The 16265-nt window shown below is 35.3% G+C and overlaps 2 protein-coding genes across 3 annotated transcripts; both read left to right on the forward strand.

Annotated features, from left to right (window-relative positions):
- Positions 1 to 1217: 1217 nt before the first annotated feature.
- On the forward strand, positions 1218 to 6481 carry LOC109020972 (proteasome subunit alpha type-2-A-like). The gene is made up of 6 exons (XM_035689282.1): positions 1218 to 1289; positions 1951 to 2025; positions 3537 to 3622; positions 4367 to 4429; positions 4738 to 4803; positions 6147 to 6481. The coding sequence occupies exons 1-6, from the start codon at positions 1218 to 1220 to the stop codon at positions 6193 to 6195; spliced, it is 411 nt and encodes a 136-aa protein (XP_035545175.1). The 3' UTR covers positions 6196 to 6481.
- Positions 6482 to 8665: 2184 nt separating this feature from the next.
- LOC109020970 (pentatricopeptide repeat-containing protein At2g35130) lies at positions 8666 to 15504 on the forward strand. Of its 2 annotated transcripts, none has more exons than XM_019003514.2 (8): positions 8666 to 8777; positions 9324 to 9508; positions 9589 to 9821; positions 10343 to 10592; positions 11730 to 11875; positions 12956 to 13161; positions 13677 to 13801; positions 14800 to 15504. In XM_019003514.2, coding segments are annotated over exons 1-8 (1728 nt in total). In that variant the 5' UTR covers positions 8666 to 8775; the 3' UTR covers positions 15381 to 15504. The 2 variants fall into 2 exon arrangements, with proteins under 2 accessions (XP_018859059.1, XP_035545603.1); XM_035689710.1 differs by having other exon boundaries at positions 14806 to 15504.
- The last annotated feature ends 761 nt before the right edge of the window (positions 15505 to 16265 follow it).

Raw genomic sequence — 16265 nt, forward strand, 5'->3', positions numbered from 1 at the left:
AACTTTTTGGCCATTATTATGTTCATGGTGTGGCCATGTGCGTATCCTTCAAAAACTTGTGGCAATCTTTGGTATTGATAGATATTCTTCTACATTTAAAATAATTATAGTTAGTGCGTAACTTTATCTGACAGAATTTCCATTGGAGATTAAATAATTTGAAAATTATATATAAAAAAAAAGTTGCAACCAACAGTTCATAAAGAAAGAGATAGGAACTGGTAGATGCATGTTTTAAACAGATCCTCTCTTGCTCTCTCCCAATACTTGAATTATCTCAATAATTTTCTGCAATAATGTGGCTGCTTGGTTTCAGAACCTTCCCTTCTGCTCTCTAAATGGTCTCAAATCACCTAAGATTTTTCAGTGTCCATAATATTTCATTTGTCTTATGTCAGGTTCAAAAGATACAAACTCTCACACCAAATATTGGAGTGGTTTACAGGTTCGTCATCTGATTGTTTCTTCGAAATAAGCTAAATTCTTCAGAGTATTCCTTATATAATACAAACTCCTGAATGTTTTTTATTTATTGAGAGGAAACATTATTTTGCTTAACAAGGGTATTAGGTTACTTATAAAAAAAAAAAAAAAAAAAGGTATTAGATCTTACCACAGTGCCAAAATAATAATCAAATTGGAGCTGGATGATTAGGTATTTTAGATATAAATGCTCTCTATTTGGTAATGGTCTAGTGTGCTTTTTACTTTATGACTTCTACAAATCATTCAACAACTTGATCTGGCTTTATTTTGTAACATGAACATCTCCTTTTTCTATTTCCAATGAGGTGTTCTTCTTGCATACATCCTGTGTACTTGGGTTATGCTCTCTGCATTTCTTAATAAAATATTTGTTCACTTATAAAAAACTTTGTAGCATGGACACCTCAAAAGGGTAAAGTATCTGTGTTGGCTGCCAAACTGTAATATTACATGGCAATTGGCACATACAATACGGCCAGTAATGGTCCAGTAAAGGAAGATCAGAACATACATTCAGTCAACTACAATGTGGAAGACAAGAAATTTGAGCTTTTTTTCGTTACTAATATATTTTGGCTCCAAAAAAGCATCCACATTATTAACACTTCCACCCAAGTCCATGTAGTAGTGGTTTGAGGCATATTGATTCATATCCCTCTTTGTTATTTGGTTTCTCTTACCTAATTTTGAAGCCATGAATCTTCATGTCAATTTTTTTCTCTTCCAGTGGTATGGGTCCAGATTTTCGAGTTTTGGTTCGAAAAAGCAGGAAGCAGGCTGAACAATATCATAGATTGTACAAGGTATTTTTTCCATCTTCTCTCATTCTTTTTCTTTTACAGTATGTTGATGATAAGTTGTGACACAGCCTATATTTATCATTTTGATACAAGTTCGTAAATCACCAATCTATTCCTTTCCTTTTTAATGTACTGCTGTACCCATATAGTTTAACTTAGGTTGGGGCCGCCTTGATCAAAAGACTGACTAGCCAAAATGCTTTTCAACTGGTATTTTTTTAAAGGGAAAATCACATTACCCCCTCTTTAAGATCTGACCATTAATATAGAAGAACAATCGGTGATGTGTTATAATCTTAACAGCTGGATCTTAGAGGATGGGAAAATTGCATAATGAATGGTAGTTTGAAGGAAAAAGTGTAACTTTACCTTTTTAAATATACTCCTCACCCATGTATGCTGCTAAGGTGATCACATGGCTGACTTGTATTCAGGCTTTTCAAATCGAAATAGTCTGGCCATAAACAAATTATGTATTGTTTGGGTCATGATGATATGTCTTTAAAGAGTTTTCTTAAATGTAATTATCATGGTTCTAGTTTCAATTATTGCTGGTTGGCAGTTAGTTGGGTTATTGACTTACCAAATCCCTTATTTAATTAATGCACATTCTGGACTTTATATGACGAAGGTTATAACTTGTGTGCAAATGTCATAATTGTAGGAAGTAGGAACCAATTCCTGTCACTCAACTTGTAAGGGAAATTGCAGCTGTTATGCAGGAGTTCACTCAGTCTGGATAATCAAAATATCTTTCAGTGTGATATCAGATGTGTTACAATCACTATCAAAATTGTAAGGGAAAAGAGATATATGAGTATTGAGAATCTGGAAAACTGGTTGAACCCAATCAGGTTACTGTCAGACTCTTTGTTATCTTAAATGTCTCTAAAGCAGCAATTTTAGTGGAGGTGCTCCGGAGTCGCCTCACTAAGGCCTCGATTGTTTTCACAAATCATCTCATCTCATATAATTATTACATTTTCTCAAACTCCCACACAAAATATAATAAATAATTCAATTTTTTCAAATTACAAAACAAAAATAATATTAAAAAATAATATTCTAATAATATCTCATTTCATCTCATCTCATCTGTGTAAGCAAACAAAACCTAAAAATCAGTGCTTCATCTGAAGTAAAAGGTGAGATAAAAGGTCCTGGAATCCAGGTCCCCACCGAGAAGCCTGATATTAGACCCCCATTAACCAATGTTGGCCCAAGATCATTCTGCTAAAGGCATTCATACAAATAACAAAAAACAAATGAAACAATGGTGACCCTAATCTCAACTTACATGAGCTATAAAAGAATCCCATGGGAGTGAGATTTACTAAGATTGAGAAGCACACAATGGATATGCAGTGATCCATCCAACTACAATACTTCTCTTCAAACCAGACCTTAACATGTACAGTAAAAACTCTCAATTCACATGATCATGCACTTCTCTAGGTCCAACTTCTAACCACAACATTTATCATGTAAAATTAGTTATTTCAAGAGGAAATAAAAAAAAAAAATGCAAGGTTTAGGCAATATGATTTTTTTTTAGAAAAAAAGGGGCAAACTAATAGAAAGCGAATGCTTAAGAAAAGCCTGCATTATGTGATGCTTTCGAAATTGAGAAATTTTTTCCGCCGACTTCTTGTCCCTGACTTTCTCATTCGTTATGTCAAGGAAACAACTAGCCTTGTTCTTGTTGGTGGAAATGGGGGTATGGTTAATAAACTTGAGCTAAAATTTGTTCCAGCATCTGAACTAGGGAGCCATATCAATCCTTTTTTCAATAATTTTTGAAGTTCAATATGGTTGACTCTTTCCTTTTATTGTTAGTGGTGTAAGGCCCTTTGGAGTATCTTTACTGGTTGCTGGGTATGATGACAATGGACCGCAATTGTATCAGGTAATTTTTTACCGACATGCATTAAAATGTTGTCTAATGACTGGATGCAATTTTGAAGTATCATTTTGATGTCTATTTTATCATAAGGCTGGTTTAGCTTGAATTTGGTTGTAGCTGGATTGCCAGTATTATAGTGTGTTTTCATTTTCTTCTCAAATCCTGCATTCTGGTAAGCTGGAATTGTGAAAATTTTCATTCAGGTTGTAGCATTAAACTTTAAAGAGATAGTCTAATTGTGATGAATGTAAAGTCAGTTATAAAGTAAATTATATCCTTTCTTCTTTTACTTTGGCATGTGAGAGTTAATTTTGGAAATATTAATTATCATTCTGTATTCTTCCTAGGTGGACCCATCGGGTTCATATTTCTCATGGAAAGCCTCAGCAGTGGGAAAGAATGTCTCGAATGCAAAAACATTCCTAGAGAAGAGGTATTTGATTAGAATTTGGTCGCCGCTTTGTTTTTTCAACCTTCTAAGTTTTTTTTTTTTACATGGTCTGGATAAAGGAGCAAATCATGGGCAGTGCTTACCCAGGGCCTCGATACATTCTGAAATCGAGAAATTGGACAAAGTACATCATCTAGAAACATAGCATTCCAGAATATAGAGATATCATGACCTGTTCTATTTTGCTGTTGGTCCATCTAGTGTGAATATGGATACTCGCAGTGGTGAATTGGTGTTTTTATGTGACACTCATTGCACATTTTATTTCCTTAACACTCTTTGGATGTGCTGATTGCACTGCTTTGGCATGTTTTCTTTTCATATTCATTATTGCTAGAATAGGTGAAATAACCTCCACATGGCAAAGGAAAATTTTGTGAAAGGTTGGCTGAAATCAAGTGCTACGCCTTGGGCAGAACTTAGAGATGATCTTGTGAAGGCTTTGATCCAAATATATGAGTTTACAGTCCATGGATTTATTCTTGTTATGAGTCGGATCCTTTACAATGAAAAGAATTCATGTCGTTAGCAATACTTGAAACATTTATGAAGTTTCATTTCTATTGACTTGGATCCCCATATTCTGCATTTTCTTGATATCTAATGTTGGATATTTTCCCTCAACTTTCATTATATATCACCCCCTCCCCCAATTCCGTTCAGCATGAGCATTCTTTTAACCATTACTTGCTTATGAGGTTGACCATGTTTCCTTTTCCTATTTAGGTATACTGATGATATGGAGCTTGATGATGCTGTGCATACATCTATCCTGACACTGAAGGAGGGGTAAATATCTGTTCTTTTTTTTTTATTATTGGTACTGGGTTTCAGGAATAAAGTCCCGACTAATTCCGAAGGTGCACAAACCTTCGGTAAGGAGTTTTTCACAAATACACCTCGGATAATTCAAGGGAAAATTGTCCCAGTTTGATGGCCCCTAGAAATTGTTTGCACCCCAAGGTTCGAACCTTTGACCTAGAAGAAGTATACCACCAAGACAAAGGCTCTTATTACTTGAGCTGGTTACTGTTTTTTTTTTTTTTGACTATGAGCCACCTTTAGTGATAAAATTAGTTGCTTATATTTTTGTACAGATTTGAAGGACAAATTTCGGGCAAAAACATTGAGTTTGGAATAATTGGTGCTGACAAACAGTTCAGGTAAGCTTTGCATTTCTTCCTCACTAGGTATGTAGATGGTCTTCCTCTGATCTTGGACCTGTTGTCGGTTGATATCCTGAGCAACTTGCTTCAAGTGGAAATTTCAAGAGCATTTTTAAAATGGTTATAAGCTGTGGGTACATTTTTAAAATTGTTTTTGGAAAAATGGATCAACATCACCTTCTCCTCTCCCCCCCCCCCCAAAAAAAAAAAAAAAAAAAAAAAGAAATCTACTATCTATTCCCTTTTCTGATGCTTGGGCTTCTCATTCTATATAAATTCACTACTCGCTCCAGGGTAGGTTATATCTAATCAAATGAGATGGTCATGCTCTCTTTTTTATTTGATATTTTTCACATAAAATTTGACGACGTCCCCCTAACAATTATTGACCAACCATCGGTTTTTGTTGTGACTCATTTAGCTTGCCTTTGCTTCTTTTGGTGGGTGAAAAAATGTTGAATACAAGTTTAGGCCTTTTCCTGGCTTGCAAATGTGGTTGACATGGTGTGTGTATGCCTAAGTTCAGCAAAGATGTGCTGCTCATTTCTTCTTCTTCATTACGCATAAAATTGGCGTTCCATTGGGGGTGATCACCTGATCTAGTTCTGTGATTTGGTCAGATCCCTGGCTAGAATAGTCTTAACGGTTTACTTGGCTGGGACTTTTGACGTAAGCTAATATAATTCATCTGCTGTGCTCTCAAAATAGTAAACTGTTTCTGCTGTTCGCATGAAGAAGTTCACAAACTCTGTTTAAGTTCCAGATCATTCATATTTTGTGTTGGTATATGACATGGGCATGGCTTTTAAGAGGAAAAAATGATTTGGACATGACAAGTAATTCCCAAACCATTTGTTAATTAGCATACTGACTAATTTCCGAATTGTGATGTATGCAGCTGCTTTGTAATGACTAATTTATCTTCCTTTTTCTCCCTTTCAATTGCTTTCCACCACCCGTACCATGGACATTTTCACTCCCTATTTATTGTACTGACCTCATTAAGGGTTCATTTGGATACAGAAACCATCTCAATTCATCTCATCTCATCATTACAACTTTTTTAAATTTCCACACAAAATATAATAAACAATTCGACTTTTTTAAATCTCAAAACAATAATAATATTAAATAATAATATTAAAAAATAATATTCTAACAATATTTTATTCAACTCATCTAAAATCATTTCATCTCGTCTCTTCTCACTATCCAAACGAGCCCTTAGTCTAATTTTCTAATCAGTTTGAGTCCTTAAAATGATTCTCTTGTATTGACATTCCTTGTCTTTTTAAAAAAGAGGCTGTTGCTTAAGTGCTCTTGTGCTTGCTTTTTTGCAGAGTACTAACCCCAGCCGAGATAGAGGATTATCTAGCTGAAGTGGAGTAGCTAACTGCATACTATTGCCAGACAACTACGAAAGAGATTATTAATCCAATTTGTGTTGCATTCCTTTGCATTTTAACTGGAGCGATCAATTTGATTGATGTAGATTAAAATTGTTGTGAACCGATTGGAGTAAATGGCTAGCCTATTTGAATTGGAGCAGCAAGGTGTTGGGCCCTTAGATTGTTGCCCCTTTTTTTTCAGACTGGCAAATACCTTGTCACCTTAAGCTCTCCCAAAGAAGATCGTTTAATATTTACTATTTGCAGCCCCAAAACCAGAAAAGGAAATGTGAAAAGTTGTTTTCTAGAATTTAACAGTGCATTTGCAGGATCAAGTTATTATTATTACCTTCTATACTAAGTTCAAATGGAACCGGACCCGAACCGGCTCCGAGCCAAAGTTTGTTTTCTGGAGTGTAGATTGGTTTGTATATCCAATGACTTGAGTATTGAGGGAGAGAACCCATCGAAATTGGCATTGAAAAGCTTAGTACTTGCATCTAACAAACCATGCTTATTTTCTTCATTTCAAGTAGTAACTGGAGTGACAATATCTGCCCCCTCACAGAGCGTTGAGAATCACACACACACACACATATAGGGATGTCTGATTCATCTCAAATCAGTACAATCTTTCGTATTTAATACTAAATAGAGACATTGTAAGTGAGATGGATATAGACGGTTCTACTCTTTTATATGGATCGGCCATTCCTTAACTTTTCTTTCGATTATTTTTAATTGTTAGTGTGAACGATTCTGTATATATGTGATTTTAGAAGTGGTATGTTTTTTTTAACTGAATAGAAAAGAGTAGGAGCAGCCTTTCCCCATGAAAACCTTTTCCTCATAGTGTATGAACAACTAAGCAATGATCTAACCCTGTTTTCTTTCTCTCTCTAGACAATTTTTCTCTCTATCCAAGTAGCCAGCTATCTCAGCCTCTCCGTCCGGGGGGGTTGGAATTTCAGCTCCTCCACCCCTCCGATTGTCCAGCCATTAATGGACATGTATATCCCTTTTCTTCTTCTTCTTCTTCTTCTTCTTCTTCTTCTTCTTCTTTTTTTTTTTACTTCCTCTACTTTTTCGACTATAGCACCAAGATATTCCGATTTGTTGTTTACCAGCTTTCTACGACTTCCAAGTGCCCCACCATTGGACTCCCCAACTACCGATCTATTGGACGGTATGAGAAAACTATCCAAACAAGTGGCACGTGTGTCTCACACGCGGCTTACAGTGCGCGTAAAACCCACGCGCCACCATGCTAAAGTGAGTCTTCTGCTGCCACGCGCCGCACCATCAGGATCTCTTAGATCCGAGTACTACCTTCTTTCCTAGAATGACACATGAGCCGCACGCGCCACCACTGCCAGTGACAGTCCTATGCCGGCATATTAGCTCATCTTTAAGTTGTTATTTTCCTATATTCTTGTTTTTCCTAACTAAGGATCAAGATAAAGTGGTCATGAAAGTCTCATTCAACCATATCAAACCAGCAAAATGTAGCACACAACTCTCAACTACGGTTTTTAGTCGTAGTTTTATAATATGTTTATCAGACTATGTTAAAACTGCTTTAAGTAGCTTCCCCTTAGTGGGAAATGAGTAGGAGTCAAACTTTTAGTTCTAGATCTTTTTTTTTTTTTTTTCTTTGGTGTTGTTTTTGCTTGTTTTGAGAAGATTGTTGGGGACTCTCACCTCGTTTAATCTTATATCTTTGTAACCACTTATTTAATCTATGTTATGCTTACCTTAAAATAATAAAAAAATAAAAAGGAGGAAGAGGAGGAAGTAATTGAAGGTGACTTCTCTAAATAAGACGTTATCATTAATAGCATCTTACTCATTGAAAATTAGATAGGAGAGTTCTGAATGATAAGAATTAAGCGTTTCCTTGGATCGAATTTGAGTTATGCCTTATTTGGATATATTAAGTATTTCATCTTATCTTATCTTATCTTATCATTATAATTTTTTTTAATTTTTACACAAAATATAATAAAAAATTTAATTTTTTCAAATTCTAAAATAATAATAATATTAAAATAATAATATTAAAATAATATTTTATTTAATTTTTAATTTTTATTTCAACTCATCGCATCTTAACTCACTATTCAAATCGCACCTTAAGTTTCACCATAGAGTTTAATAAATTTTTTTTGATTAGTACTATAGAGTTTAATAAATTATCTGCGGCTAATACTAAAAAGCAAGGATCCACCACCTCTTAGTCTCGTATGTTTTTTTAGATAAGATGATATGGGTTGGGATAAAAATTAAAAGTTTAATAAAATATTATTAAAATATTTTTTAATTTTTTAATATTATTTTTAATTTAAGAGTTAAAAAAATTGAATTATTTATTTTATTTTATATAAAAATTTAAATTATTATGATTAAACAAGATAAAAATATTTGTGGAGGCCTTAAAACACCCGGTTGTCTGTACGTTAAAAGATATTTTTTATTCCGTTGTTCTCAACCCTGTTGTTCATTATCGCTTATCATCTTTCGTGTCTCGCATGCTGAGAAGCTCCTACACATTGCCAACCCGAAACTTCTCCTCCATGCATTCATGTAAGTCTATTCCTCTTCTCTTAATTCTCGCACTGTCTCCGTGGGTTATAAGGTTCCTCGTTTGTATTGTCGTCTTACTTCTCTGTTTTTCATTTTATTCCGATTCTTTGTAGGCAGCTTCTTGTTTTTTTTTTTTTTCCTTATTTTATTGGATTTATTCGTTATTCTTGCTCTGTTTTTCGGTATTGACGCCATTTTCTCAATTCTGGGAAATGGGTTTTTTTGCAAAGTTGTACGCAACACGAGCAGGAAGGAGTTGCTACAGACACATGTATTATATCTAGTGGGTTTTATACTTATCCATCACGAGTTTTAGTAACAAACTTACCCACTTAAATCTGCATAATACCGTATTTCACGGAAACTTCACATATTTAATACATTGTATTCATTTTTACAGCATTTTGATTCATTTCAGGACATGTGGTTTTCTATGATTGTACTGTTGTGCCTCCTCCGAGGTAGTGGCTCTGGTAGAAGCTCTATGCTACGAGGAACAAGTTTAGAAAATAATATGGGATAGTGACAATTGCATTAACTGTGTAGGTTGATCGCTGATTGCATACTGAATTATATATTCATAGAACCAAGAAGCTATAACAGTAGTTTCAGATGCCAAGCCAAGAATTCAAGTGGTGAGGCTGTTGAGAAGAGCAAACGTGAAGGTCTTTACATTGACAAACGGGGCAAATGGAGAAGCTTTAATTCCAAGAAGTTGTCTAGGAAACGATGTAATAAAAAGCTTTATACTCACATCATGTGTCTTAAAGCATTAATATCTTCAAGTGTTTGATTCATCTTCTTTGCACAGGCGGTTCTTTAAGAGGGCGAGGATGGAAATATGGATCTGGTTTTGTTGATGGAATTTTTCCAGTGCTGAGCCCAATTGCTCTGCAAATTTTGGAATTTGCACAGAATGACCCGGATTTCAATAAACTATGGAGTTCTCTAGACACTCTCCCAGCCTCTCATACCACGTGGGATGATGTCATCAATGTAGTTGTTCAACTGCGGCTCAATAAACAGTGGGATTCGATTGTGTTGGTGAGAACGTACAACCTCTCCCCCCCTTTTTAACTTATTAATGCAAAGACCCAAAAATAATGTCCGTAGTTGATTTGTTTTTTCTTGGGTTTGGATGTGCTCGAATTCAAAAGCTTTTGATTTATCAAACTGCTTACACAATGAATTGATGATATTTCTTTAATGTCAGGAAGTCTGCATTTTAGTTGGTTTCTCTTAGCTCTTTGTACTAGGCTACTAGCCACGTATTCTCAACTTCAGTACTTCCAACTAAAAACACATTGAAATCTTCAAGTTTTTCCAATACACGTACACAAGGCCTATAAAAAGAAGAAGAAGGAAAGAAATATATATATATATATATATATATATATATATATATGTGTGTGTGTGTGTGTGTGTGTGTGGGCGCGAGTATATGAAGCAAACATAGGAATTCAATTTTCATAATACAACTGACAACTGAGCATGCCCCCTCCCTTTTCTTACTATTCTTGACTTCTTGAAATGTTTCACCATAAAATAGAAAGCATCTTTTTCAGATTTGTGAATGGGTACTGCACAAGAGCTCCTTCGAACCAGATGTTATCTGCTACAATTTGCTTATAGATGCTTATGGGCAGAAATCACTGTATAAGGACGCAGAATCTGCATATTTAGAACTTCTTGAAAGCAGATGCATTCCTACTGAAGATACTTATGCCCTTCTTATAAAAGCCTACTGCAAATCTGGGCTGCTAGAGAAAGCTGAAGCTGTCTTTGCTGAAATGCGAAAATATAGCCTTTCCCCAAGTACGTTTCTGTATCAACATATAGCCATTTATACATTGAGAGCTAGATTAATGAGTTAAAATATTTTCTTTTCTTTTTCTAATTATAAGAAATCAGTATTCTTTTAGTTTACCTACAACAGCTATAAAGATGCCTTCATACGGATATATCCTTAAAAGTCTCAAAAGTTCCTCAGGAATTTCATCTCCATTTTAATCCTAATGTATAGTGCACTCACACTTATATACGCTTGTCTGTATCAATACTGCTCAGCAAAGCCATTTAATTTCATATCAATTGGCCTGATCCTTGAAGCATTTCGTTGCTGAATGTTGAGAGGTTTCTACCTAAAGACTTTGTATATACTACAGTATTACAATTAACAACTGCTCTTTATCTTAGCCAAATCTTGCATGAGGTATATAAATATACTGGTTAGCCACTTAATTTCGAGACTTTGATTAGTTTTTTTTTTTATCAGTAAATGAGATTTTGATTAGTTACTTCATCACAAAGTCTTACTGGAGTTTGAAGTAGACCATGGGTATGGGTCAGTGGTGGAACCAAGAATTTATCTTTGAAGGGGCCAAACTAAAGGTGTGATGATATTTTTTTAAAATATTTGAAAGGAATTCTTTTTTTTTTATAAGTTTTGAAAGGAATTCTTGCAAAAGATGCCTTGCATTTACATATTCATGAAGGCTGTAATCTACACTTCTGCCCTACCTTCAAGTTCGGCAACACAAGCTGTTGAGTCAGGTTTCTTGGGGCAGGGCTTTCCTCGGTGACAAAGCCCAGATCAATAGAGCTGTAATCATAGTTGCTGAGGAATCCAAATTACTTCATTCTTTGTCATTTAGGCATTTATCTGTTGGGCATTGATTTGGGTTAAAGAAAACCAAAGGAGGGGATCCCCTCCTCTCTGCGGCCTTGTGTATTTAGAGAACAGATAAGAGAATACTTGGAATCTTATGCAGGCTAGGTACGCTGCCAAGTCCTGTTATCTTTACTTAATTTATTCACTTTCTTTGCAGCTCCTGGGTACTTCATCTCAAAATCCTGAATTATATTTTTATGTTTTTTCATTGGACATGTTACACTTATATCTATGGTAAACAGATGTGAAATTTACACAGAAATATATTTATATGTCCTCAGGTGCAGTTGTCTATGATGCTTATATTGATGGATTGATGAAAGGAGGAAATCCTCAAAAAGCAGAAGAGATCTTCCAGAGGATGAAGAAAGATTGCTGCCAGCCATCTGTTAATACTTATACAATGTTGATCAATTTATATGGAAAGGTGAGTTCAGTGGTATTCACCATCAACTTATACAATTTCTTTTCATTTTCTTTCAAAAAATGTATTCAAGTTTCTATGTGAGATTGTATGGTTAATCTTGACCACCCCAAGACGGAAGGTGATGTTCCAGATTTCCTAGAGGTCAGCATTTCTTAGAGTCGTGTTTCTCAACCCAAGCTTGGTTCAAGATTCACCAAGGCTGGGGCTCCCTTTTCTTTTCTTTTCTTTTTTTTTTTTTTTTTTGCAATATACATTAGAGCACCTTTTGCTACAATTGAAGTGTAGTTTAAAAGTGTATTCCAAGTAGTTTAAAGTATATTCTGTTCTTTAGATAGCATACTATGGTTGTATTGGTGCATATGCAGTTTTAGTTGCCCAAGGAGTCAGCTTGGAAAGGTTGAACTGTCCAATTCCTCAAGTCAAGTCTAAAACGACCTTAGATCAGATTGGGATCTAAAATGCAGAGAGTCAAAAATCAGCATCTAGAATTCTCTGTTCAAGTTTTACCAATAGTCCCATTGGACTTGGATTGGGTCAGATTCAATCTACCCATGTTCCTTCAAAACCTCATACCTAAAGAATTATTTCTCAAGCACCTTGACAATAAGGACAAGTTAAGTTCTAGTTACCTAAAGGGACCAACTCGTGAGGCTCCAGTGCCAGCAATATAAGGATCCGATGTATTGGATGTTATATGTACGATTGGCGATTCGAACTTGGAAAATTTATATGGTCATCATATCATCTATTTTTAAAATGGAAATTTATTGGGTCAGATGTTTTGTTGTTTGGTTTGAATATTTTACTTAGCTTGTTTGGTGGACGAAGGGTGCTAAAAAATCTTGTTTTGTTGTTTTGTTTTGCGTAGGAAAATCATGTTCAACCATTTTGACGGCTTCATCTGATTATTATACCTGATTATTTCTATTTATGCATTAACAGTTTCCTTCTAATATTCTCAATTTAGGTTTTAATTGAAGAAATCATATAAAGACAATCTCAAATTGAAATAAATTATTTCTAGTCTCTCCTCTGATTTAATTTTTATGGATATTTTTCCTCGACATGAGGTTTGTGCAGGCAAGTAAATCATATATGGCCTTGAAGGTGTTTGATGAAATGAGAAGTAAAAAATGTAAACCTAATATCTGCACATATACTGCTTTGGTAAATGCATTTGCTAGGGAAGGACTTTGTGAGAAAGCGGAAGAGATATTTGAGCAGCTGCAAGAGGCTGGGCACGAGCCAGATGTGTATGCTTATAATGCTCTCATGGAAGCGTACAGGTAATATCCGTTAACTGGATGCTCTACAAATATGTGCCATTTTCATTAATGTACCATACCTACTTGCATACGATAGAACAAAATCCAATCTATTGATCAGTTGGTTTGGGTTGTTGGAAGAGTTGTAGAAAATGTCCAGTTTATAAAGTGTATGCTTGGTTTTATTAGTTCATATACTCCAATTGTGAACTTTTACTTACCTATACCATCATAAACCCTAACCTTGGCTCTTCCTAGATCCTGAAATCAGTTTCTCCAGTAAATCCTTCATTAGATTTGGTATCATGGCCCTTTCTTCTTCATCAGTTCAAGTATGCTCGGTGTCCCCATGAAGAATAACCTTTAATGTCAACAAGAGAGGTGTTCTTCTGATGGAGCTAAGAGTCTGCATCATTGTTCTCAGAGATCCTGTTGAAACGCATTCCTTAGAAAACCATGTCTTAGTCACTAAAAGTAAATTTCTCTTGAAGTCTGCTCTAGATGCAGAAAAATTTCTGACTTTCTTCTCTTACCAGTCGTGCAGGTTTTCCTTATGGGGCTGCAGAGATTTTTTCACTCATGCAGCACATGGGATGTGAACCAGATAGAGCTTCATATAATATCATGGTAGATGCGTATGGGAGAGCTGGTCTTCATGAGGGTAAACACTTAATAGTGAGAATTGATTAGCTGAAGTTCTATTTTGAATTTATCCAATTGTTCACTGTTATACATCAATTGAAAACTTACAAATATTAAGAAGCTACACGCATCTGGTAAAGTAACTTTTAACAATTGCAAAACCTGACTTTGAACTAAGGACATGTTTTCATTTCCATGGAATGATTTCTTTTTTTACAGTTCTGATTTCAATTATATTTGAGATCAAGGATGGATATTGCAATGTTTGGATGATCATGTGCAGCAAAATGCTGTAGATTTTGGTGCATGAAAATAATTTATCATGACCATATCTTCTGATGTTACTTAATTTGTTCAGTTTTATGTTGTCTATTATTTCCAGAGAAAGGATATGTTCCTTAAAATCTTAAGGGAAAGATGATGAATTGATGTCTTGGTCATGGTGCAGTCTTTATGTCAAGAGCCTCATTTTCTTTGCTAACTCAAACATATGTCTAGGCTGTTTTGTGAGAGAAAATTTAAAAGCCTTCTATAGATTTTTCATTATATAATAGAAGGTCCTAGAGCTGGTTACCAGACCAAAGACTTGAGGTCTCATCCATATTTAAAAGAGTCGGAAAATAAATAAATAGAGGCGATAAGGGAGGGATTAGAGAAGAATACCACGTCTTGTGTAGCCACTAGGCACCATAACAATGGACCAAAGAAACGAGGGGAAATTAAAAAAAAAAAAAAAGGTTACCATTTCTACATTTCAACACTTGGCAAACTTATCTAGGATTCCACCCAATATTGCAGTGGTAGCTTGTTTTTAACTTCATCTTATCTGTACACTCTTCCCAAACATCATAGCTCAAATCTGGACAGCTTGGATGGGCAAGGATGATGCAAATCGTTGATGAAAGTCTATTGCACTCAAAGCTGACCTTGTTATCATTTTGTAGAGGCCTTAAAATCCCCAACCCCCCATGAATCTAGTTGTCCATGTTTATCTGAATTTTCTCTCCACGTATTTAGATGCAGAAGCGATGTTTGAAGAGATGATGAGACTGGGAATAACTCCAACTATGAAATCCCACATGCTACTTTTATCTGCCCACTCAAGAGTTCGCAATGTAGCTAAGTGTGAAGATATTGTGAACCAAATGCATAAATTCGGGCTTCAACCTGACACTTTTGTTCTTAACAGCATGCTGAACCTGTATGGCCGGTTAGGCCAATTTGAAAAGATGGAGGAAGTTTTAATTGCAATGAGTAAAGGACCATATGCAGCTGATATCAGTACATATAACATTTTAATAAATGTATATGGACGGGCAGGGTTTTTGGAAAGAATGGAAGAGCTCTTTCAGTCACTTCCCACCAAGAGTTTAAGACCTGATGTGGTGACTTGGACTTCTCGGCTTGGAGCATATTCTAGAAAGAAACTATACAAAAGGTGCTTTGAAATTTTTGAAGAAATGGTTGATTCTGGCTGTTATCCAGATGGTGGAACTGCTAAAGTACTCCTCTCAGCATGTTCGAGCCAGGAACAGATTGACCAGGTTACTACTGTAATTAGAACAATGCACAAGGATACGAGGGTTTTGCCTCTTTGATAGTGCCTTTTTTTTTCTTTATTTCAAAGAAGTAAGTATGCCATCTATGTATCCAGCTGGTTCCAACAAAACTACTGCAGGATTACATTTTTATCTAAGTTATTATCATCCACGTTATATCTCAGTGATCTTTCCATAAACATGAAGTTTACAGGAAGAAACCCTCCTACCTGTTGACTACTGCCGGTGAAAGTAACCACACATTGCATGATCGCACTTCCATACTGCAAAAATGGACATGGTCCTTGTAAATGTTCTGCTGTCCTTGCAGGCCAAAAGGCACTCTCTCTCACCTTTGTTTTTAACTTTCATGAAGTATTTCTGCTCCACCGTGACTGAGTAAGAATCCAAAATGGTCCAAGCAACTGGATTTTATGTGAATCCATCCTTACCAAAGTTTTCATATGAAAAACCGACAGAACACTGAACATTGACCCAAGTGTCTGGGAACTCTTTTACATGAATATTAAGGTAGAAGATAAAAAAAAAAGATTGTCTTTTGATAAATATCCAGTCTATTATGAGGACGACTTTAAAATAGAAAGGTTGGGCATATAGGCGTAGTCGGTAGTTTTATTTCAGTTTGTTCCCAAGTTTAAGAAGTCAGGATTCATGTATATGAATTTCAAGTAACTGTCGATCGCCATAGATCTCTACAGTTAAATTTACAGGTGCACTTGGTACTAGATGTGGTCCTGTATAAGAGGGAACATGGACGTATACACAGAATGTGTACTAATAATAGTTTTTAATAAACAATTAAATTTAAAAAAAATAAGGATGATTTTGTTATTGTTTAAGGGATTTATTATGTATTAGTTACTATTCATTCTCACATCTCACATTTATAATTTTTTTTATAGGGTATGAGGATATTTTTTTTAG

The sequence above is a fragment of the Juglans regia genome, chromosome 4, assembly GCF_001411555.2.
Source record: "Juglans regia cultivar Chandler chromosome 4, Walnut 2.0, whole genome shotgun sequence".
Taxonomy (NCBI): domain Eukaryota; kingdom Viridiplantae; phylum Streptophyta; class Magnoliopsida; order Fagales; family Juglandaceae; genus Juglans; species Juglans regia.

Coding starts and splice junctions, on each gene's coding strand:
- LOC109020970 (XM_019003514.2), top strand. Junction 10,593..11,729: donor AAAATATAGCCTTTCCCCAA/GTACGTTTCTGT, acceptor ATATGTCCTCAG/GTGCAGTTGTCTATGATGCT. Junction 11,876..12,955: donor TGATCAATTTATATGGAAAG/GTGAGTTCAGTG, acceptor AGGTTTGTGCAG/GCAAGTAAATCATATATGGC.
- LOC109020972 (XM_035689282.1), top strand. CDS start 1,218: ATGGGTCCAGATTTTCGAGTTTTGGTTCGAAAAAGCAGGAAGCAGGCT. Junction 2,026..3,536: donor CAGGAGTTCACTCAGTCTGG/ATAATCAAAATA, acceptor TATTCTTCCTAG/GTGGACCCATCGGGTTCATA. Junction 3,623..4,366: donor AAAACATTCCTAGAGAAGAG/GTATTTGATTAG, acceptor TTTCCTATTTAG/GTATACTGATGATATGGAGC.